Source organism: Malus sylvestris, chromosome 13, assembly GCF_916048215.2.
Source record: "Malus sylvestris chromosome 13, drMalSylv7.2, whole genome shotgun sequence".
NCBI classification, from domain to species: Eukaryota; Viridiplantae; Streptophyta; class Magnoliopsida; order Rosales; family Rosaceae; genus Malus; species Malus sylvestris.
In genome coordinates, this window is record NC_062272.1 from 19,506,567 (window position 1) to 19,526,119 (window position 19,553).

Consider the following 19,553-nt stretch of genomic DNA (forward strand, 5'->3'; position numbering starts at 1 on the left):
AAGCAGTTCTATGTCGACATTCATAAACGGAATAAGGTTCAATGTCATCGCTCAACATGATCTCAGTAGCTACTGCGTATGCTAATGAATCGTCGATGATCATCTCATTTCTACACCAAATATCATCCAAGCTAGCATAATGGACTAAAATCTCATAATTCTCGAGAGGTGGATTCGTCTCTTCAAGGACGCTTTCGTAATCTAGAATTTCCTCATGAGTTGGATAAAATGAGTAGGCGACAATCTAACTCTCAGTAGGCTCAGCAGGAGCCTGTGCCATGGTTTCCTCTTATGGGGGTGTGAATCCTTTGAACCAAGTGGTCTGCCACGCTTTTGTGTAAAAGGCAAAGGATTGGCTAGTCACTAATGTAAGTGGATCGGCAAAGTGGCGTCCCGGGCCTCCAGGAAGGAAGTCCGTCGTACATTTGGTACATTTATCTTTGCAGGCACATGCATAGCTGGAATATGTGATTTTGTCACTCGCGCTAGATTAGTGAAAGCATCTAGCATACTTTGAGCTACGCTCTGAAGATCTAATATGCGTTGCACTTCAGTTTTAGATCAAGTAGTGCGAGGATCTAAATAAGACAAAGTGGGAGTCATCCACGATAATTCACGTCATTCTTCAAGAACGTTGACGTTCTTATTTCCCCTTAACGGTGATAAGACTGTTTCATAGAAGTGACAATCCGTGAAACGAGTAGTAAAAAGATCGCCTTTCAAAGGTTCTAAGTAACGAATGATTGAAGGAGAATCATATCCGACATAGATTCCTATCCTTTGCTATGGCTCTATTTTTGAACCTAAGGGCGGCAAAATCGACACATAGACTGCATAACAAAAACTGCACAGATGTGATATGTCGGGTTCATATCCGGTAATGAACTGAAAGACGCTATATGGTTGGGTTACAACAGGCTTTAAAAGGGCCAACATGGTTACGTGCAATATTGCATGGCCCCAAGCAGCGATCGGGAGCTTGGTAAGTATGACCAACGATCGAACAATCATTTGTAAGTGCTTAATGAATGCCTCTGCCAGGCCGTTCTAGGTGTGAACATAGAGTGCTGGATGTTCAACTTCAACCCCAACCGACATGCAATAGTCATCAAAAGTTTTAGATGTGAATTCTCCAGCATTATCCAATCGAATAAATTTGATTGGATAATTAGGGTGGTGAGCTCTGAGCTTGATAACCTGAGCCAACAGTTTAGAGAATGCAGTGTTCCTTATGGATAACAAGCAAATGTGTAACCAACGTGTGGAAACATCAACCAAAACCATAAAATATCTAAATGGTCCGCAAGGAGGATGAATCGATCCACAAATGTCCCCCTGAATCATTTGTAGAAAAATAGGAGGATTTGAATGAATCTTATGATAAGAAGGCTTAATAATAAGCTTTCCCATAGAGTAGGTTTGACATGTGATTCTTTGAATTGAACCTAAACTTCGGGTTAGTGGATGTTCGTGTGATGATTTGAGGATACAACACATTGTTGTTCATCCAAGGTGTCCCAAACGATTATGCCAAAGTGTAATTTCATGAACGGTTCTAGAGGTATGGTTGTAGTGTACAAACCCCTCGGGATACGCTCCATCTTCTCTAGAATACACTTTTGGCCATATTCATAGGAAGTGATACACAAAATTCAACTCTGTTTTCTACATAGGTTTCAGCGTGGTAGTTATTGTCTTGAATATCTTTAATGCTCAACAATGTTCTTCTGGAACGTGGAGAATAAAATGCCTCTTGAATGGTCAAAATAATGCCATTGGACAACATTATACGGGCCTTTCCGTATCCTTCAATCAGGTTGGATGGGCCTGAGAGGATTGTCAGAGGTGTATTTTTAGGTATGTAGTGAAATAGATGCGTTCAAGTAAAATGGTGTGCGTGGTTGCACTATTTACCAGACAACCAACTTTCCCATTAGTCATACCTAGAAATAAATTTAATTAAACCAGTCACATGCATAAAACTTCAAAAACTTAAAACCATTCAAGTTCATAGCACCTGCAAACAAAGGCATGTATATACAAAAATATGCAACAAATATATACACGTAGGTCTTCGGGGCCTATGATTATAATTGAATTAATTATTTGGACTTCGGGCCAAAATTAAATTGTGGGTCAAAATTATAAAAACCAAATTGTCTAAAAAAATAAACAATTATACTCGGGGCCCAAAATAATGGATCAAAGCCCACGGGTGGGCTAAGCAAATATATGTTGTGAGATCTAGGCCCAAAATTTGGCTGGAGTATGCATGGACTGATCAAGCCATAAACAAATTGGACTGCGAGCCTATTAGTAGCAAACGGGCTGAAGGAATATGCCTAAAAAAATAAGGGGCCCTTATGGGGCATTGATCAGATGTGGCAATGAGCAGGTTGAGGCTGTAAGCCCACTCGAAGGTGTGCTCTGGTGCTTCGCGGTGCAGTGCACCGATGTTCCAGTATCGGGCTAGAATCCAGTGCGACGTGGACACATATACACTAGTGACAGATTGGGAACTGATGTAACACAGGTAGGGGGACACCGTAGCCCTCGGCTAATGTTATGTTTAGGACGAGCCAACTGCTTAGGTCGCTGCAAGCGAGCCCAAAAAAGAAAAAAAATTTCTCAGGCCGAGTAGAAACCAAGGCCCAATTGGGCTTGGGTTTCAGCTAAAGAACACCTCAGCTTCGTTGGGTGTGGTCATCAGGGATGAAGCCGGCGCCGTTGCTTCAGGCAGCCGTGTTCTGGTCAAAATAACTCGGAACGAGTCATGATTTTGACATATAACCTAGATGGTGTGAAGGAGAAGATCTCGACGTCCAAAAAACAAGAAAAACCCTAGGATTCGAATATGGATTTTTGAAATTCGGGGAGATTCATATGAATCTCGGCCAAACGGAGATGGCAGCTATGATGGCTGGCATGGATGTAGGCCATGCGTGTGACGTCGTGAAGAGTGCCAGGGTTTTTAGGCTGGGTTCCAGGGACTTAGAGCTATGGGCTCTGACTGTGATGGGTTTGTGTAACAACCCATCCCAGATTCTTTTGCAACAAAATGGTAATTTCATAACTTCATTTGGGGTGGGATATTTTATTTTGGGTTGCTTTTGGTTATTGTTCGGTGCGCCCAAGGGGCCCACCTTTGGTTTTTTGTCCCTCGGCCCAAAACAACTCACTCTCTCTCTATGCTCCCCCTTTTCGGCGACCCACACCCACACACACACCAACTTTCAAACCCAAAGACCAAGACATTAACTCTTGAACCCATGATAGGTCTGTTATAGTGCACAGTGGCAGAGACCACTGTTCTTTCCTTCCTCAATGAGAGAACAAATGGTATGACTTGAACCTTTACTTTCTTACCTTCAATTTGGCTCTTGAATGGTAGTTTTTGGTTAAGGTTTGACCTCGGATTGAAGTCGGGGAAGTTTTCCCGGTAAAAACCCAAAAATCCAGCTTTCCCTACCGTTGGACTCCAGCGACATGCAAAGGAAACTGGTCTAAGGCCAACCCATTGAACCGGCCTAAACCCTTGGGTTGAGTAACCAGCCCAAATCCAAGCCCAACCCATTTAAATTAGAACATAAAAACGCAAACCTTTGGGCCTAACAACCCATTAGCCTAAATCCTAACCCACTAATCTAACCTGGCCCAACCCACCTAAACCTAATCCTAACCCAAGTGCAAAGCCCTAAACCATAACCGGATCTAAGCCAACCCATTTGATTCAATTTAACCAGGATAACCCACTAACCGTTGATCTAACCTGAACCCACCTTGACCCGACCAGACCCCTGATCTGGTCTGACCCGTTGACTTCGGTCAATGTTGATTTTGCGAATCAATTTTTAGATGTTTGATTCCTTTGCGTTATGAGAAATTATGTACTCATGTTGTTGTTGACTTGGGATTGGACAAATTGGTATGTTTGCACCCTTAGGAAACTACTACTTGCTTATCGAGTCAACAATGTATTTTCGATATTGCGGGTGGCCGACTGTAATATCGATGACATATTTATTGAGCCTCGTTAAGCAAGTGGGCAGGTAAACCTGTCCACAGTAGTTATTACTTTTTGTTATTATTAGGGCTCGACGCGAAGACACCATTTTCCTCGTAGTACGTGACGTACGTATGCTTGGGCGAAACCCACTTTCATTTTTGGTTTTGATTTTTAGTACATGTATTTTTAACTTACCTTATTATATTTATTTGTTTTCTGACGTTACAAATGTTTGGTTGAGTCTCTTCCACTTTCAGTGTTAATTTCAATATGAGTTTTCGACCTCTATGTTAATACATATCTATTTTGACGTTATTGTATTTTGCATACTTATTTTTGACCTTATGTCATTATATGTTTTTGACTTTATATCTTTATAAAGTATATGTTTGTACTTTTACACTAATGGGGGAATAAGGTATAAGCCTGGAGGCACGAAAGATGGAATCATTGTAACCCGATCGCGACGGGGCAGCATTTTCCTTTTTGTACAACTGCTCTAATTTGATTTCTTCGTTACACATATATTTTTCTTCTTTCTATTTTTGAGTTTTTCAGTGTAGCAAGTTATTTCAAATTTCGAGATGCAATTTTATTTAACGGGGGTAGATTATAACAACCAATCCCAGATTTTTTTCAGAACAAAAGAGTAATTTCGTAACTTCACTTGGGGTGGGATATTTTATTTTGGGTTGCTTTTGGTTCTTGTTTGGTGTGCCCAAGGGGCCCAGCTTTGGTTTTTTGTCCCCTAGCCCAAAACATCTCACTCTGTCTCCCCTTCACTTTTCCCTTTTTATCTCTAACTCTTTCCCCCTTCCCCCCAAGTTCCCTTTATGTGCTCCTCCTCTCCGATGACCCACACCCATACACACACCCATACACACACATCGACTTTCAAACCCAAAGACCAAGACATCAACTCTCGAACCCATGACAGGTCCGTTATAGTGCATAGTGGCAGATACCACTGTTCTTTCCCCATTTGATGAACTATGTCAAGTTTCCATCGCCCTCGACGTAGGTAAGCCCTTTAGAATCTCTTGGTTTGTGTTTATGCGAGTGTAGGACTTCTTTTGAGTAATTTTGGTGGTCGTTTGAAGTAGAAAACACTTCGGGGATACTTCCCCCAGATTTCCGGCTAGAATGTCATGGGTTCCAGGTCCTCATCTGGCCAACTTGGGCCAAGACTGGTGGTAGTTTTTGGCTCTTGAATGGTAGTTTTTGGTTAAGGTTTAACCCCATATCAGAGCTGAGGAAGTTTTCCAGGTGAAAACCCAAAAACCTGGCTTTCCCTTCCGTTGGACTCCGATGACATGCAAAGGAAACTAGGCCGAGCCTAACCCAGTTGCTGGGCCAGACAACCCATTAGCCTAGGCCTTAACCCACTAAACTAACCTGGCCCAACCTACCTAAATCTATTCCTAACCTAAGTCCAAAACCCTAAACCCTAACCGAATCTAACCCAACCCAACCCATTTGACCTAATTGAACCTGGCCAACCCACTAATTGTTAACCCGACCTGAACCTGCATTGACCCGACCAGTCCATTGACCTGGTCTGACCCGTTAACCGTTGACTGTCAACGTTGAACTTTTGGGTTGACTTTTTTGGGTTTTGTTCGGGACCCATCTTAGCCTAATTTTGACGTTTTGATTTCAATTCTGATGTCCGTTTCCTCAAATTCAATTGTTTGAATAGAGTTTTATTAATTGGACCCTTTATTGTGGCGTTTTCGTCTTCGCTAGTTACATGGCTCTTTGACGGCAAAGTATCGGTAAGTGGACCCCTTCCAAAATGCATAATTTTTGCTATTAAAAATGCATACATGAAAAGCATGATTTTATGACTACATTTTATGAAACGTTTTATAAGTAAATTAGATTTTACTTTTTATGATATGTTATGCTTTATCGACTTTACGTTCTTTGTAGTATATACGATTGATGACTATATACTACAAATAGGTTTTACGATATGACGTTTTAGCTATTGAGCTCCGATTAAGATCGATTTATATATATATATTAGAAATATTATGTTAATGTCTTTATGTACTTACTTAATGGTAATTCGAACGGGTTTGCCTACGAGCGTGTGTTCTGCCTATCGACGTATGTCCTACCTATGAGCGAATGATACTTCTATATATGCCTTCGGGTGGGTACTGTAAGAGCCTACGAGCAATTGATATTTATATTGGCTACGGTCGGGCATTGGTTGGTGCTTACGGGCAGAAGATATTTATATTGGCTTCGGCCGGGAGATGTAGTGCCTTCAGGCGAATGAAGATTTATATATATACACACTACTACTACTACTACTACTACTACTACTACTACTACTACTACTACTACTACTAAGCAACCTATATACAATATATGTTTTATGAAAGGTTTTATGGCATACTAGGGTTTTCGGAAAAACTTATTACTTATTATGCTATACAAGTTTTCCAAACCTGGGGATTAGTACGTTAAAGATTAATTGTTTTATATTACTTATATATCAACTTGGTCCACTCATGTTTTGTTTTGCGCCCCCTCAGGGCGATGTACAATCCCGGCGTCGAGGCACTCTCGCATCGGCATCTTCGAGTCATCTCAGTGTAGGACCCACTCCTTTGTTCATTCAATTTTATATTATTTCCTTTTTAGTTGTATACTCTGAACACGTTCCCTAAATGCACATTTATTATAATTAAAGTTACAACTTTTATTTATGTCAGTTAATTGTTTTAGTTCTCATGCATCCTAATATGGCTTCGTCACCTTTGGGTGTCGGCCAGCATGTACCTACCCTGGTGTTTGGTGAATATTAGGGTCGGGCGTGTTGGTTTGGGTTCGAAGAACCCTAAATTTAATTTTTCAAATTCAATTAATTCAATGCATATTTAAAGCATGGACAGATATAGGATGCAATTCATGGCAATATCAGTTCACATAATTCAACAATTATGGATATAATGCATATACAATTTATGTAGAATCTAAAATTCGAAAAAACGTAAAGTTGGGTCATGCATTATGGTAAATGTTCATACTACAGCGCTGCAAAAATAGCGAGATAAAAAAAGTTGTTTTGAAAGAACCTGATTGCATGATAATATTGATGAACTAGTTTGATGCAGAAAACTTCGACGTCAGATGCCTAAGCGCAGCCGTAGGAGCGTGCTGATAATGTTTTGACCTATATTTAACTGACAAGGGAGAGAAAGGGCACAACAGAGAGAGAGACTGGAGAGAGATGTGTTTGTAGGATTATGTAGAGGATGTGTTATTCTCCCTACGCATTACCTTTATTTATAATAATAAGGGAGAGAAGAATCCTTCTCCTCCAAGTAATACAAGTCCTAATAGGAAAGAATAACTAGAATCAAATCTAATCTAGAATTTACACAATCATACTTAAATACAAAGTTTATAACATTAATTAATTAAAAAAACACAGTGGCCCAGCAACCCATCCATCATCACCCTCCTTCCCCATCCATCCATCATCACCATTATCTGTGTAATGGTGGTGATTGGCGTAGGACTGGACCAGAAATGTTAAGATGATTCAGAAGGCAGCAGATGCGGTGTCAAAGAAGAACACAAGAACATGATTGTGACTCATGTGAAGCAAGAGGTTTATTATGAGAATATGTTAAGGAAGTGGACTTTTTTTTTTTAATTTAATATTATATTTTAAATTGATTTTAATATTTAGTTATTTTTTTGCTTCAGCATAAATGTGGACCCACATATGTCATGTCATCATTAACAGTAAATTTAATAAATTTTTTAGAGAGCATTTTTGCTCACTACCATAACTATAGTGTATTCTCACTGCACACCTATTCATTTGCCATGTGCTGTTTCACCTAATCCCAGTTAACTTTCACATTAAAGATATTGAAATAAAAAATAAAATAAAATTGATAGAAAGATATTGAAATAAAATGTAAGTAAATGTATGGGATTGAAATGCTTTTAAAAATATTCTATGAGGTTGTAGTTACACTGTAAGATCTCATATCGACCAATGAAGATGGGGTGATGTGCTTTATACGTACATGCTCCCCTCCCTATATCATGAGGCCTTTTGGAAACTCACTGGCTTTGGATTCCATCGGAACTCCGAAGTTAAGCGAGATTGGACGAGAGCAATCCTAGGATGGATGACCCATTGGGAAGTTCTCGTATGAGTTCCCAGAAACAAAACCGTGAAGGCGCGGCCAGGGCCCAAAGCGGACAATATCATGCTATCGTGGAGTCGAGTTTGGGATGTGACAATTTGGTATCAAAGCCACTCTACCGGCCTTTTGGGAATTCACTGGCTTTAGATTCCATCGGAACTCTGAAGTTAAGCGAGTTCGGGCGAGAGCATTCCCAGGTTGGGTGATCCACTAGGAAGTTCTGTATGAGTTCCTAGAAACAAAACCGTGAAGGCATGGCCGGGGCCCAAAACGGACAATATCATGTTACGGCAGAGTTGAGTTTGAGATGTGACATACACCCAAACTTAAGAGCGTAAAATATAATTTACCAAAATTTTAAAAATCCACAAATATTTAATTAATAACCCACATAATTTGAGCGCTTAAATCTACCTTCCTCTTATCTTATCAATAGTTTGCACTCATTGACAAGTGAGATGGCATAGGTATGAACACATTTAGTAGTAGTACTGACTACTAAGAATTATTTATTGTGTGTATTTTATTTGATATACCAGTTGACAAATTCGAATAGTGTATAACTAACAAGTGAACACGCAAACAATACATAGTTACATCTTGCACAAAAAAGTATTTATTGTGTGTATTTGATATACCAGCTGACAAATTCAAATAGTGTATAACTAACAAGTGAACACGCAAACAATATTTGTTTCTTTCATTATTTCTCTCTTCTTTTTTTTTGGAAATAAGATACTCTATTTAAATTTGCTTTATTAATGTTATATTTGTGTTGTGCCTGAATTGTTTATTTCTTTTTCACGAAAACTGCACATATCGTTTAAGAATAGTATTTAGGATTTGGATTTAATTACATGCAGGAACGTACGACCATTCTTTGAGGAGGACTATGGCTGTGTAACAAGCATACATGTTGCTGCTTAGAGAGGCAGATACGTTTGTATACCTAGCTAGGATCCCTTTGCAATTTCAGGAATTTTGGGTGCAATTTAAGGGGTTACCCCTCTGCTACATGACTCGACATATGGGGAAATTTTTAGGGAATCTCTTGGGAAAGTATATCTTCACGGATCAAAGTCGCAAGGATGAATTATTTAGTAGTATTCTTCGGTTGTGGGTGCTACTGGACATGAGGAATTTGTTACGAAGGTTTGTGAACTTACAACTGGATGGCAGGAAGATACAAGTTGATGCTAGATATGAGAAATTACCTCTCACTTGCTTTCTTTGCGGAATGATGGGCTATGTTGAAGACTAATGTGAATGCTATGAAGGAAAAGTTTTGGATGATAAGGCCAAACCATATGGTCGTTGGTTCCAAATGGATGTGCTGGATAAAGATTATTGTCGGCCCTTAGGAAGACGTTTTAGATTGGATGGGAAGGGTGGTTAGGTAATGAAGGCTCTGGTGTTAGAGGAGTTGGATGTTCCAATGGATGTGGACGGGGAAGATTTGATGGAGATAAGGGCAATGGGGCAAGGTAATTTGCCAATTCCTGATTTGAATAAGGGCGTAGACGAGACAGAAAACAGGGGAGATCAGTTAGCATTGGTACAATTTTTGCTGAGGGTATTAGGTAGCCAACACCAGGATATGTTGGAGGATAGAAGGGAAGGTTTAGAGATAGAAATGAGGCAGCCATTGCGGTTGTTTGGGGCTGCGATTGAACCAAGTGTGGGAGGTAAGAGAGGAAGTCCAAAGGTACAGAGAGATAGTGATGAGACATTTGCTTTAACCTTGGCGAGTGGGTTAATGAGGAAGATTTGATAGCATGAGGTGAGTCTCCTCGGTCCATTGATTCAGAACCGTTTAATTTAGCCCGTTTATTTTTGGAATGGGATCTGTGCATGGTGATAGCTCGGGAGGAAAGGCTAGTCGCAGGAATAAAAGGAGGCAATCTAAACTTCGTCGTTTTGTTCCATCAGAGTTGGCAAAAAAAGGGCAGCGGGAGAATGAAGAAAAAAGGATTGATCCCGGTGCAAAGAAGCGTGCTTTGTCTACTTCACTGAGTTTCATAGAACAAAAAGCTTGAAAGAGCGTATGGAAGGGTTAAAATCACAGTTGAAGTTTGATTTTGTGATTTCAATTCCAAGTTCGGGAAAATCTGGGGATTTGTGTGCAATGTGGAGAGAGGAGGCAAATTTGTTGCTAAGATTGTATTCGTCAAATAATATTAACTTGGAGGTTGGAGAAATAGGCGATGCTAATCACTGGAGACTTACTTTCTTCTATGGTTTTTCGGCAGAGGTGGATAGACATAAATCATAGAGTTTGCTTCAAAGGTTGATTGGAAATCGAATTTATCATGGTGTTGCATGGGAGCTTTCAATGAGATTTTGTATGCCGAGGAATAGGAATGAGGTGATATAAGAAGTGAATGCCAAATGGAAGGGTTTCAGAATGCACTTGCAAATTGCCAATTACAAGATTTGGGATATGTTACTTGGGTGACTACCAAGTGTTGGGGAATCAAAGTAAGATTAGACAGAGTTGTAGCTTCGCAAAAATGGGTGAATGTGTTTTCGGGGTTTCGAGTTTATCATTTGAAACCAAATTCGTCGGACGATATACCTATAATGGTTGAATGGACGCCAAAAACCAAAACTAAATTAAAAAAAACTCTTTATATATAAGGAAGGGTGGTCGGTGGAAGAGGGGCGTGTAAAGGCAGTCAAACAAGGTTGGGCAACGGAGTTCTACGGTTCACCAATGTTTTGAGTCACAAAGAAGATACACGATTACAGTTGACTAATTGGGCTAAAACTACGAAGGGGTCAATTCTGGGGGAGATCTCAGAAACAGAAGATAAATTGAATGCATTATTTGGAAAGCCCTTTACTGAAACAACAATTGCACAATGACATGAATTAAACACTCAGTTGCAAGCTTTATTGGTTCATGAAGAAGCGTTCTGGAGGCAGAGGTCCAAGGAAAATTGGTTAAAACTTGGAGACCAAAATACAACCAAGGAAAATTGGTTAAAACTTGGAGACCAAAATACAAAAAAATTTCACCAGAAGGCTAATCGAAGACAATGTAGGAATGCTTTGTCGGGATTGTATGATGAGGCTAGGGTGTGGCATGAAGATAAGAGGGGTATGGAGATGGTGATTGTTGATTATTTCACGAAATTGTTTGATTCTCAGGGTTAGACAGATGTGTCGGAAATCATGCGGGTAGTGACACCCAAAATGTCGGCTAAGATGAATCAGGAGCTTATTTGACAGGTATCCAATGATGAAATTAAAGAGGCGTTGTTTCAAATGCACCCGACTAAGGTGCCAAGACCTGATGTTAAGTCATCGGGTTTTTATCAGAAGTATTGGGAGACGGTCTGCCAAGATGTGTGTGATGGGGTTAGGCATATTTTTTTCATCGGGTCATATGCTTAAAAAAATCAACTATACCCATGTCACATTGATTCCAAAGAAAGTTGATCCCTTAGCGATGACGCTTAGGCCAATTAGTTTTTGTAATGTGATTTACAAGATATGCTCAAAGGTTCTTACTAACCGGCTGAAGGCCATTATTCTGGAAATTATTTCACCATCTCAAAGTGCTTTTATACAGGGAAGGCTAATTTCTGACAATTGTTTGGTAGCCTCGGAGATTGCAGATTATATGCATATGAAGAATAATGGGTGGAATGGGGTGATGGCGTTGAAGTTAGATATCAGTAAAGCCTATGATTGTATTGAATGGAGTTTCTTATTGCAAATAATGAGAATGTTGGGATTTGCGGAGGAATGGATAATAATGTGTGTTTACGGTATCTTACTCGTTCAAATTGAATGGAGAGCTTGTGGGATTAGTTTATCCGAAAAGGGGAATCCGCCAAAGAGATCCGTTATCACCGTTCCTTTTTGTTTTCTGCACGGATGGTTTATCGGCTCTATTTGATTCCTGGGAAGCACAAGGCCAAATTCAGGGGGTCCAGGAATGCAAAGGTGCACCAAGTGTTCACCATTTTCTATTTGCGGATGATAGCTTTATTTTTGCCAGGAGTTTTTTGCAAGAGTGTTTGCAGGTGAAGGAGCTCTTACGTACATATGAAAGGGCGTTTGGATAAGCGGTCAATCTTACCAAAAGCAGTGTGGCGTTTAGTCGGAGCCTTATGAAATTGGATGCACAATTGTTGGCAGATTGCCTAGAGATGGAATGAGTGGAGTGTCACGACTGATATTTTGGCTTACCGGTGTTCATTGGTAGGTCCAAGAAAGACACATTTGCTTATATTAAAGATAGGCTGTGGAAAAGTTGAATGGTAAGCGTTGTTCATTGTTGAGTAGTGCGGGGAAAGAGATCTTGATAAAAGCGGTTGTTCAAGTTGTGCCATTATATACGATGCATACTTTTTTGCTCCCTAAGTCATTTTGTGATGAACTAAACCAAATGGTGGCTCAATTTTGGTGGGGAAGAGAATGAGGGAAATGGAGAACACATTGGGTGAAATGGCAACAATTGTGTTAGCCGAAAAGTGTAGGTGGTTTGGGATTTAAAGACCTATATGCGTTTAACCTTGCTTTGCTTGCGAAGCAAGGGTGGAGATTATTACAGCAGCCTAATTCCCTTGTGGCAAGAATTTTCAAAGCTCGGTATTAGCCTAATTCTAAGTTCTTACAGGCTCCAGTCAAACCTAACTTGTCCTACTGTTGGCGTAGTGTGGTGGCATCTAGGTCTATTATTTGTCGAGGTATGCAATGAAGGGTGGGGGATGGCTTGCAAATTCATATATGGGGAGATAATTGGCTACCATGAGAACATTATTACAAAGTGCTTAGCCCCATACTGGTAGGGGTGCCCTCAGAGCTCACGATGACATCACTGATGTTGGAGGATGATGGGGTTCAATGGAACTCTAATTTAGTTTGAAGTTGGTTCTTGGAAGAGGAAGCGAATTTGATTTTGAGTATACCCTTGAGCTTATTCTACCATGCCGGTTCTTTGATGTGGGCTAAGGAACCTAAGGGCATGTTCACTACTAAGAGTGCATACTTTGTGGCTCGATCGTGTCCGAGGATGAGTGGTGATGAGCCTATGTGTTCCGTAACACACGATTCCTATAGAAAGCTTTGTGGCGAGCTAAGGTTACAAGGAAAGTGAAAATTTATGTATGGCGTGGGTTTATGAATGCATTGCCTTCCAAAGTGAACTTGAAGAGTAGATGGGCGATTATGGAGGATACTTGTGGGTTTTGTGATAAAAAGGAAGAGACGATAGAACATGCTCTAATATGGTGTCCTAGAGCGGCATCGGTGTGGTTTGGAAGTCCGTTGGGAATTTGTTCATTTTATCGAATTGAGGAGGGATTTGGACGTTGGTTGGAGTATATGGCGCAAAGTTTGTCCAAGGACAATTTGAGTTGCTATTGGCACTTATTTGGAGTATTTAGAAGGTTCGTAATGATTTTCTTTGGAATGGGGTTGAGGCGGATCTGTTGGATACACAAATCAAAGCACAAACTTAGTTGGTGCAATATAAAAAATGGAATGAGGTGGCACCATATATTTCCTCGGATAGAATAAATAAATGGCAATCTCTGGCCTCTGGTTGGTTTAAATGTAATTTTGATGCATCATTGGATGAGCAGGGGTCAATTGGAGGCTGTGGGTTGGTAGTGAGAAACTTGGAGGGACGGTTTTTGGCAGCGCAGGTGAAGGGAGGACGACATGAGATCAGCGCTGCATGCAGAGGTAGCAGTTGTTTTCTTACGCAGATGGGTCACGAAGCAAGTTCAGGTGGAAGGGGATGCATTGTTAGTGACTTCTGCAATTCAAAATGCAGGTGCAACGTTTAGTGGTCATTATGGACATATGTTCGACGATACTACGTGGCTCTTGCAGGACTTCAAGCAATGGCAAATCACATTTGGTCGAAGAGAGACGAATAAGGTGGCTCACCGCCTTGCGAGGTTTAGTCTCACTGTTGATCGCCCTATTTCCTGGTTTGAAGAATCTCCTGATGTAATTTCTGATTTATTATTAGAGGATAGTACTAGTAGCTAATTTGGTGCGGGATGCTCTTTTTCCTTTCGATCGGGTTGAAAACCTTGGCAAGGTTTTTATCGAAACCCACTGAAAGCACCTTATCCTCAATTTGTACGTATTTCAATCTTCAATGTATATCGTATTTTTTCTCAAAAAAAAAGTATTTAGGATTGAAGATAAGGGTAATACTAGGGGCCGCGGGTTTGTTGTTTATGATGCAGTGTTTGTTTTCTAATTTTTTGACAACTGTCTATGAACTTAACCTTTAATGTAACATTGAACTTCAACCTTTAATGTAACAATGTTATCTTTTGTACTATAATAAAAAAAAAAAACCCTCCACCTACCCGATAGCCACCCACCAAACCATACACAACCTCGTCCGTGGCCATTTCCTTGCAATTTCTGCTTCTAATATATATAAATAAACAAATTTGAGTTCCCCTCGATTGTAATAGAAAAAAAAAAACAAATTTGAGCTCGACTCGTTTAGGAAACAAGTAAGTTTTAACTTTACTATGTTCGGCTTATAAATCTTGTAAATATCTCGTATATAGAAAATTTTATTGATGGGTCATCCTTACTAGTTTATATATTGTTTTTAACCTTAGTTTCAATAAATCTAATTGATTGGTCATCCTCTTAGATTTATCTAAGTCTCTATCAACAAAGTTTCTAATGATGGCCAGTCATAGGATCATTTGAAACTAGAATTTGCATGCAAGTGAAACATGGCATGTAATCAAATAATAATTAAAAAAATACTTGGGAAATAGTTTAGTTATACATAAAAATAAAAATAGAAAAATGATAGAATTAGAAATCTCAAATGAGGCACGAATTTTGTTTGGGTTATAACTATAATTATGTATATAGTTTATAATTTTTCAATAGAAAAATTAAAAACAAAATAGTTAAAAATTTGTGGGTAACATTCGGTCAAATTTCCAATATTAGTCAATTGTAATTTCCCCCACATTCAAAATGGGTACCCTACCCGTCCTCCACTATTTGAGCTATAATCATGGCTTCCCATGAAATAGTTGATCCTATACTAATCTCCTCTATCTCAAAAAGTTTATGAATTTTCTTCTAAACTAAGAAACCTTCGGTTTAATTTAAACATTTAGGGAACTGAGTTTGAGGCCTCAATTATCCTCTAATATGGGGTACTAGACATTAGTGATTGGATTATTGTTACCAAAATTTTGCGCATAAGCATTAAACTTACCAATTAGTTTAGGGTTTCAAACTAGGGTTCATGGTTACAAATTTTTAAGAACTTATTGGCAGCTATGGGAACCTTGTTTTTGAACCATATCAAAAAGCAAGCATCTAATTTTCTACAGGAGAAATACAAAATTGCTAGGCTGACTTTTACTGATGTTACTCCAACTGAATTGTAAGTACTTTTCTCTTTGCACCTTTTTTATTATGTTATTTCATTTGTTCCCAACCCGGCCCCCTTTGTCGAATATAAACCCTAACATGCCATGAGATCCATCTTGTCATAAAGGTTAGCTGAGGAAGCAACAAATAATGATCCATATAGCCCTGATGCTAAGACAATGACTAAAATAGCTGATGCCTCCTTTGACGTGGATGACTATTGGAGAATTGTCGATATTCTGCATCGGAGGTAATCATTTTCTTCTTGTTTAAACTTATATCAACCAGAAGTGTCTACTGTAAATTGCATATTAATGCTATAATTTCTTGGTTTAATATAAGGTTAATATGCACAAAATAAATAATATAGGTTATATAGCATAGATTGGAAAGAGTGGAGGCAATCCTACAAAGCATTAATACTTCTGGAGTTCTTACTAACACATGGCCCTGAAGATTTTGCTGAAGAATTTCAACGTGATAGTTATGTCATCCAAGAGCTTGGATCGTTTAAATACATAGATAATAAAGGGTAATTTCATATAGTCTATATTCATTTCTTTGAAATATTAAATTTTTGATTTTTTATACCTTTTGATTTTAATTTTAATTTTAATTTTTTATCATGATAGATTCAATTGGGGTGTTAGCATGCAAAAGAAATCAGACCAAATACTTAACTTGCTAGGAGGAGGACAAATCCTAAGAGAAGCACGTTTAAAAGCTCTCAAAATAACAAATGAAATCCAAGGATTTGGAAGTGCAACGGCTTCTCCTTCATCAGCAACTTCTTTCTCTTCATCGGCCTCCGAAGCCTCAAGAACATCCTTTGGCTCTTTTTCAACCACAAGTTCTGTATGGAATGATATCAATGAGCTAAGTAGGTCATATGAGCCATCTCCCACAAAATTGGAAGCCATGGAAAGATATTCACCGAGCGGACTGCGCAGCAATGACTATGATAAGGCTTCCAATTTCCTAGAAACCAATGAAAATAGTGAAGGATCACACCTTTGGGATTGTCCTCCAATCGAAGAAAAGGGTTCACTGCTCGAATCTGGGGATGAAGGTGATGCAGAAGATGATGATGAAGATGAGTTTTATGAGAAGGCGCCGGATGGTAATTTGATAAGTGGAATGTTCTCGAAGTTGGTTAACCTTAGCCCTCGTAGATCTCATGGTGAGAAAGTTGGCTTTAGGAGTGTGTCTGATGTGGGAAGGGAGGGGCAGAAAAAGTTTGATCGCCAATCTTCATTTTGGTATTGATGAAGTAACATGGAGGGAGGTTTTTTTGTCTGAATCATAGTTTGTAATTTTTGGATAATTAAGTGTTATCCATATATAGATGACAATTTTGTTTAAAGTTTTCAATTATGATAACATTTATTTCCCTTTTTCTGATGAAAGCACCTGTCGAATTGGTAAGCCAAACATATCAATCCAACCAATATCATTCATTCATTAAAAAATTTATGGATGTGAAGATCGGGCAAGGTTGTGTTATCTTTTTGTTCAACCCTACAAAGTAAGCCCTCAAAATCCTACCTTATTCTTTTTTGATATATTAAAAAGTCTGCAAAGGAAAATCTTCGGTGTACAAACTTTTCTTGCCTAACTGTGAAGTAAAACTGTTGAGCTTAAACATATAACTACTAGGTCTTAATTTACAGACACATCTATAAACAATATAGATAGACATTAGTAATTCCATCTATCGACATGTACCCAAAATTTTGGTATGATTACTTTCATAGACAAATTAATGATCTCTTACCCAAGATTTTCGACTCTTAGTATCGCTTTTTTGAATTTCTATGATCTTCTTCACTTTGTTGAACAACAAAACTATCAACTTTTGAGTCATTGGCGAGGTCCTAATCATCAAAGTTCCCAAACCTAAATTCCCAGCAACCCCATAACACCATCAAATGTAGCCACTTGTATTTGACATAGGGTACAACCAAGTGAAACCCGTTACCTGCCAAGCTTTTGTATTTGACTGTATGCATGGGCTCTATTTTATGTGTACTCAGGACTACTCTACAACAACATCATTCGACTTTCAACAGATTAGTGTTTCTAAATTCAGCTTGCCTAGAAACTTGCATAACACGTAAACAAGGTTCTGAAAGACACTAGGCGTTAGTTGAGCGGCGAGTTGGGGCCTAGCGCCTAGTCGGATTTAAATAAATTTATTATATATTGTATAAATAAGTGCCTATTTATCCTTAAAAACCACATATAATGATATTGAGATACATAAATAGTAAAATAAAATGACATAAATTATAAAGTATTAGAACATATTACAAACATGGGGAACAAGCATACATTGAGTGTTCATCCAAGTATTTAACAAGTCTCTTACATTTTATTGAAAAATTAAAATGCAAAATGAAAGTTATTGATTTTTTGTCTAAGTGAGAGTCATGACCTAGGTGGGTATAAGAGGGCTAGGCAGATGCCTAAGCATGTCTAGGCGTACTTTCTTAATTTTCAAACGCCTAGAGATTAATTGGGGCGGTGGCCAGCTGCCTAGGCAGAGATTTTTAGAGCAATGCACATAAAGTGTTGTCTCATTATTAACCTTGTAGTGAACCAGGTTTAAGTTTGCCCTAATTAGTTTTTTTTTTTTTTTAACAGACAATACGATAATTATGCTTTGGAGCTTTTATCGATGCTACAAAAATCTCATTGTGCACTTCAAATGTTCTATATTTAGAAAGCAAAATACATTTATGAGGAGTGTATAATGAGATTTTTGGAGTGGCGACAATAACAACACCTTATTCATAATGCTATTCTTACCAACTATTAATTTGAATCATATATCTTATACCACCTTATTGTTGAAACAATATCAGAAAATATGACAATAATATTGAATCTAGCTTCATTTTATGTGGTTATTCTGATAAAGCCTTATGTCACGTGTCGATCCTGAACGTAACTCAAAATTGAAGCTTGACAACTTTGAGTATTATCAGAGCTTAGAAATTAGGTCCTTGTACCTTTACCTTAACGTTGGAGAAAACATTTGGGTAGCATCATGGGTAGCTAAGATGAGACTAAACGTAAGAGGATGACTTTGTTAGTTTGAATCCTTTTGTTATGCTTATGTAGCATTGTTATTATTTGAGCTACTTGCAGTGTGATAGGCACTGAATATTTGGGGGACGAAATTTCTATAAGGTGGAGAGGATGTAAAATTTCGTCCCTGGATGTACAATTATCGTACCTCGCTTCGTGAATTCATTTTAATTTCGTTAATTTTGAATTTTTTTATTTCTTAGTTAAAGTTTAATTTTTTTTTTCGTAAACAGTAATTAAAAAGACTTGTCCAACCGATTGCTGACAAGTACTATTTTGTAACCAAGTAGCCGACTTAATTGTGAACTCATCGGACATTGAGGCTCCCCACACTAATTTGTCATTAGTATTACAACAAGGAATAGCAACATAATATATCTTCCTAACCACTTCATAACTGACTATTTGGTTGAGCTTCACTCGATCTTAACGCTAATTATCTATAAAATCACTTATTTTGAGATCCCAGCTCAGATAACATATTTGCTCCAGTGAGATAAGATGGAAGACTGAAGCTTCTGGGGCGGTGGAGGAATTTCTACAACTGGGATTTAGAGCAGGAGGAGGCAATATCGCGGTGGTGCTTGTCCATGGCGAAGAAGTTGAGCTTAATGGTGGCTTTGTGAAAGAGTTTGGTATGTACAACGTGTCAGCCCAGCTCAACCTAACTCGTTTAAAACATTTATTTCTTTAAAATATACAATTTATTTTCATTTTGTCAATTATGAGTACACTAGCTTCTTGCCCAGCTCAACTTGACTCATTTAAATTCAGCACAAATATAATAGACTTTGTAGATCTTGGTGTAGAACGTACCCAAATATTCCACAAACACAACATAAATGTACTATTGGGCTTGTCATACATTAGTCAAGTTGAGCTGGGATAACACGTACACA

The 19,553-nt window shown here is 38.6% G+C and overlaps 1 protein-coding gene across 2 annotated transcripts; it reads left to right on the top strand.

Moving 5' to 3' along the window:
- Nucleotides 1-15,251: 15,251 nt before the first annotated feature.
- LOC126596129 (uncharacterized) lies at nucleotides 15,252-16,958 on the top strand. 2 transcript variants are annotated; one of them, XM_050262612.1, is made up of 4 exons: nucleotides 15,255-15,577; nucleotides 15,692-15,814; nucleotides 15,935-16,096; nucleotides 16,197-16,958. In XM_050262612.1, exons 1-4 carry the CDS (start codon nucleotides 15,471-15,473, stop codon nucleotides 16,828-16,830), a joined length of 1,026 nt encoding a protein of 341 aa, XP_050118569.1. In that variant the 5' UTR covers nucleotides 15,255-15,470; the 3' UTR covers nucleotides 16,831-16,958. The 2 variants fall into 2 exon arrangements, with proteins under 2 accessions (XP_050118570.1, XP_050118569.1); XM_050262613.1 differs by lacking the exon at nucleotides 15,935-16,096 and having other exon boundaries at nucleotides 15,252-15,577.
- The last annotated feature ends 2,595 nt before the right edge of the window (nucleotides 16,959-19,553 follow it).

Coding starts and splice junctions, on each gene's coding strand:
- LOC126596129 (XM_050262612.1), top strand. CDS start 15,471: ATGGGAACCTTGTTTTTGAACCATATCAAAAAGCAAGCATCTAATTTT. Junction 15,578..15,691: donor GATGTTACTCCAACTGAATT/GTAAGTACTTTT, acceptor CTTGTCATAAAG/GTTAGCTGAGGAAGCAACAA. Junction 16,097..16,196: donor AAATACATAGATAATAAAGG/GTAATTTCATAT, acceptor TTATCATGATAG/ATTCAATTGGGGTGTTAGCA.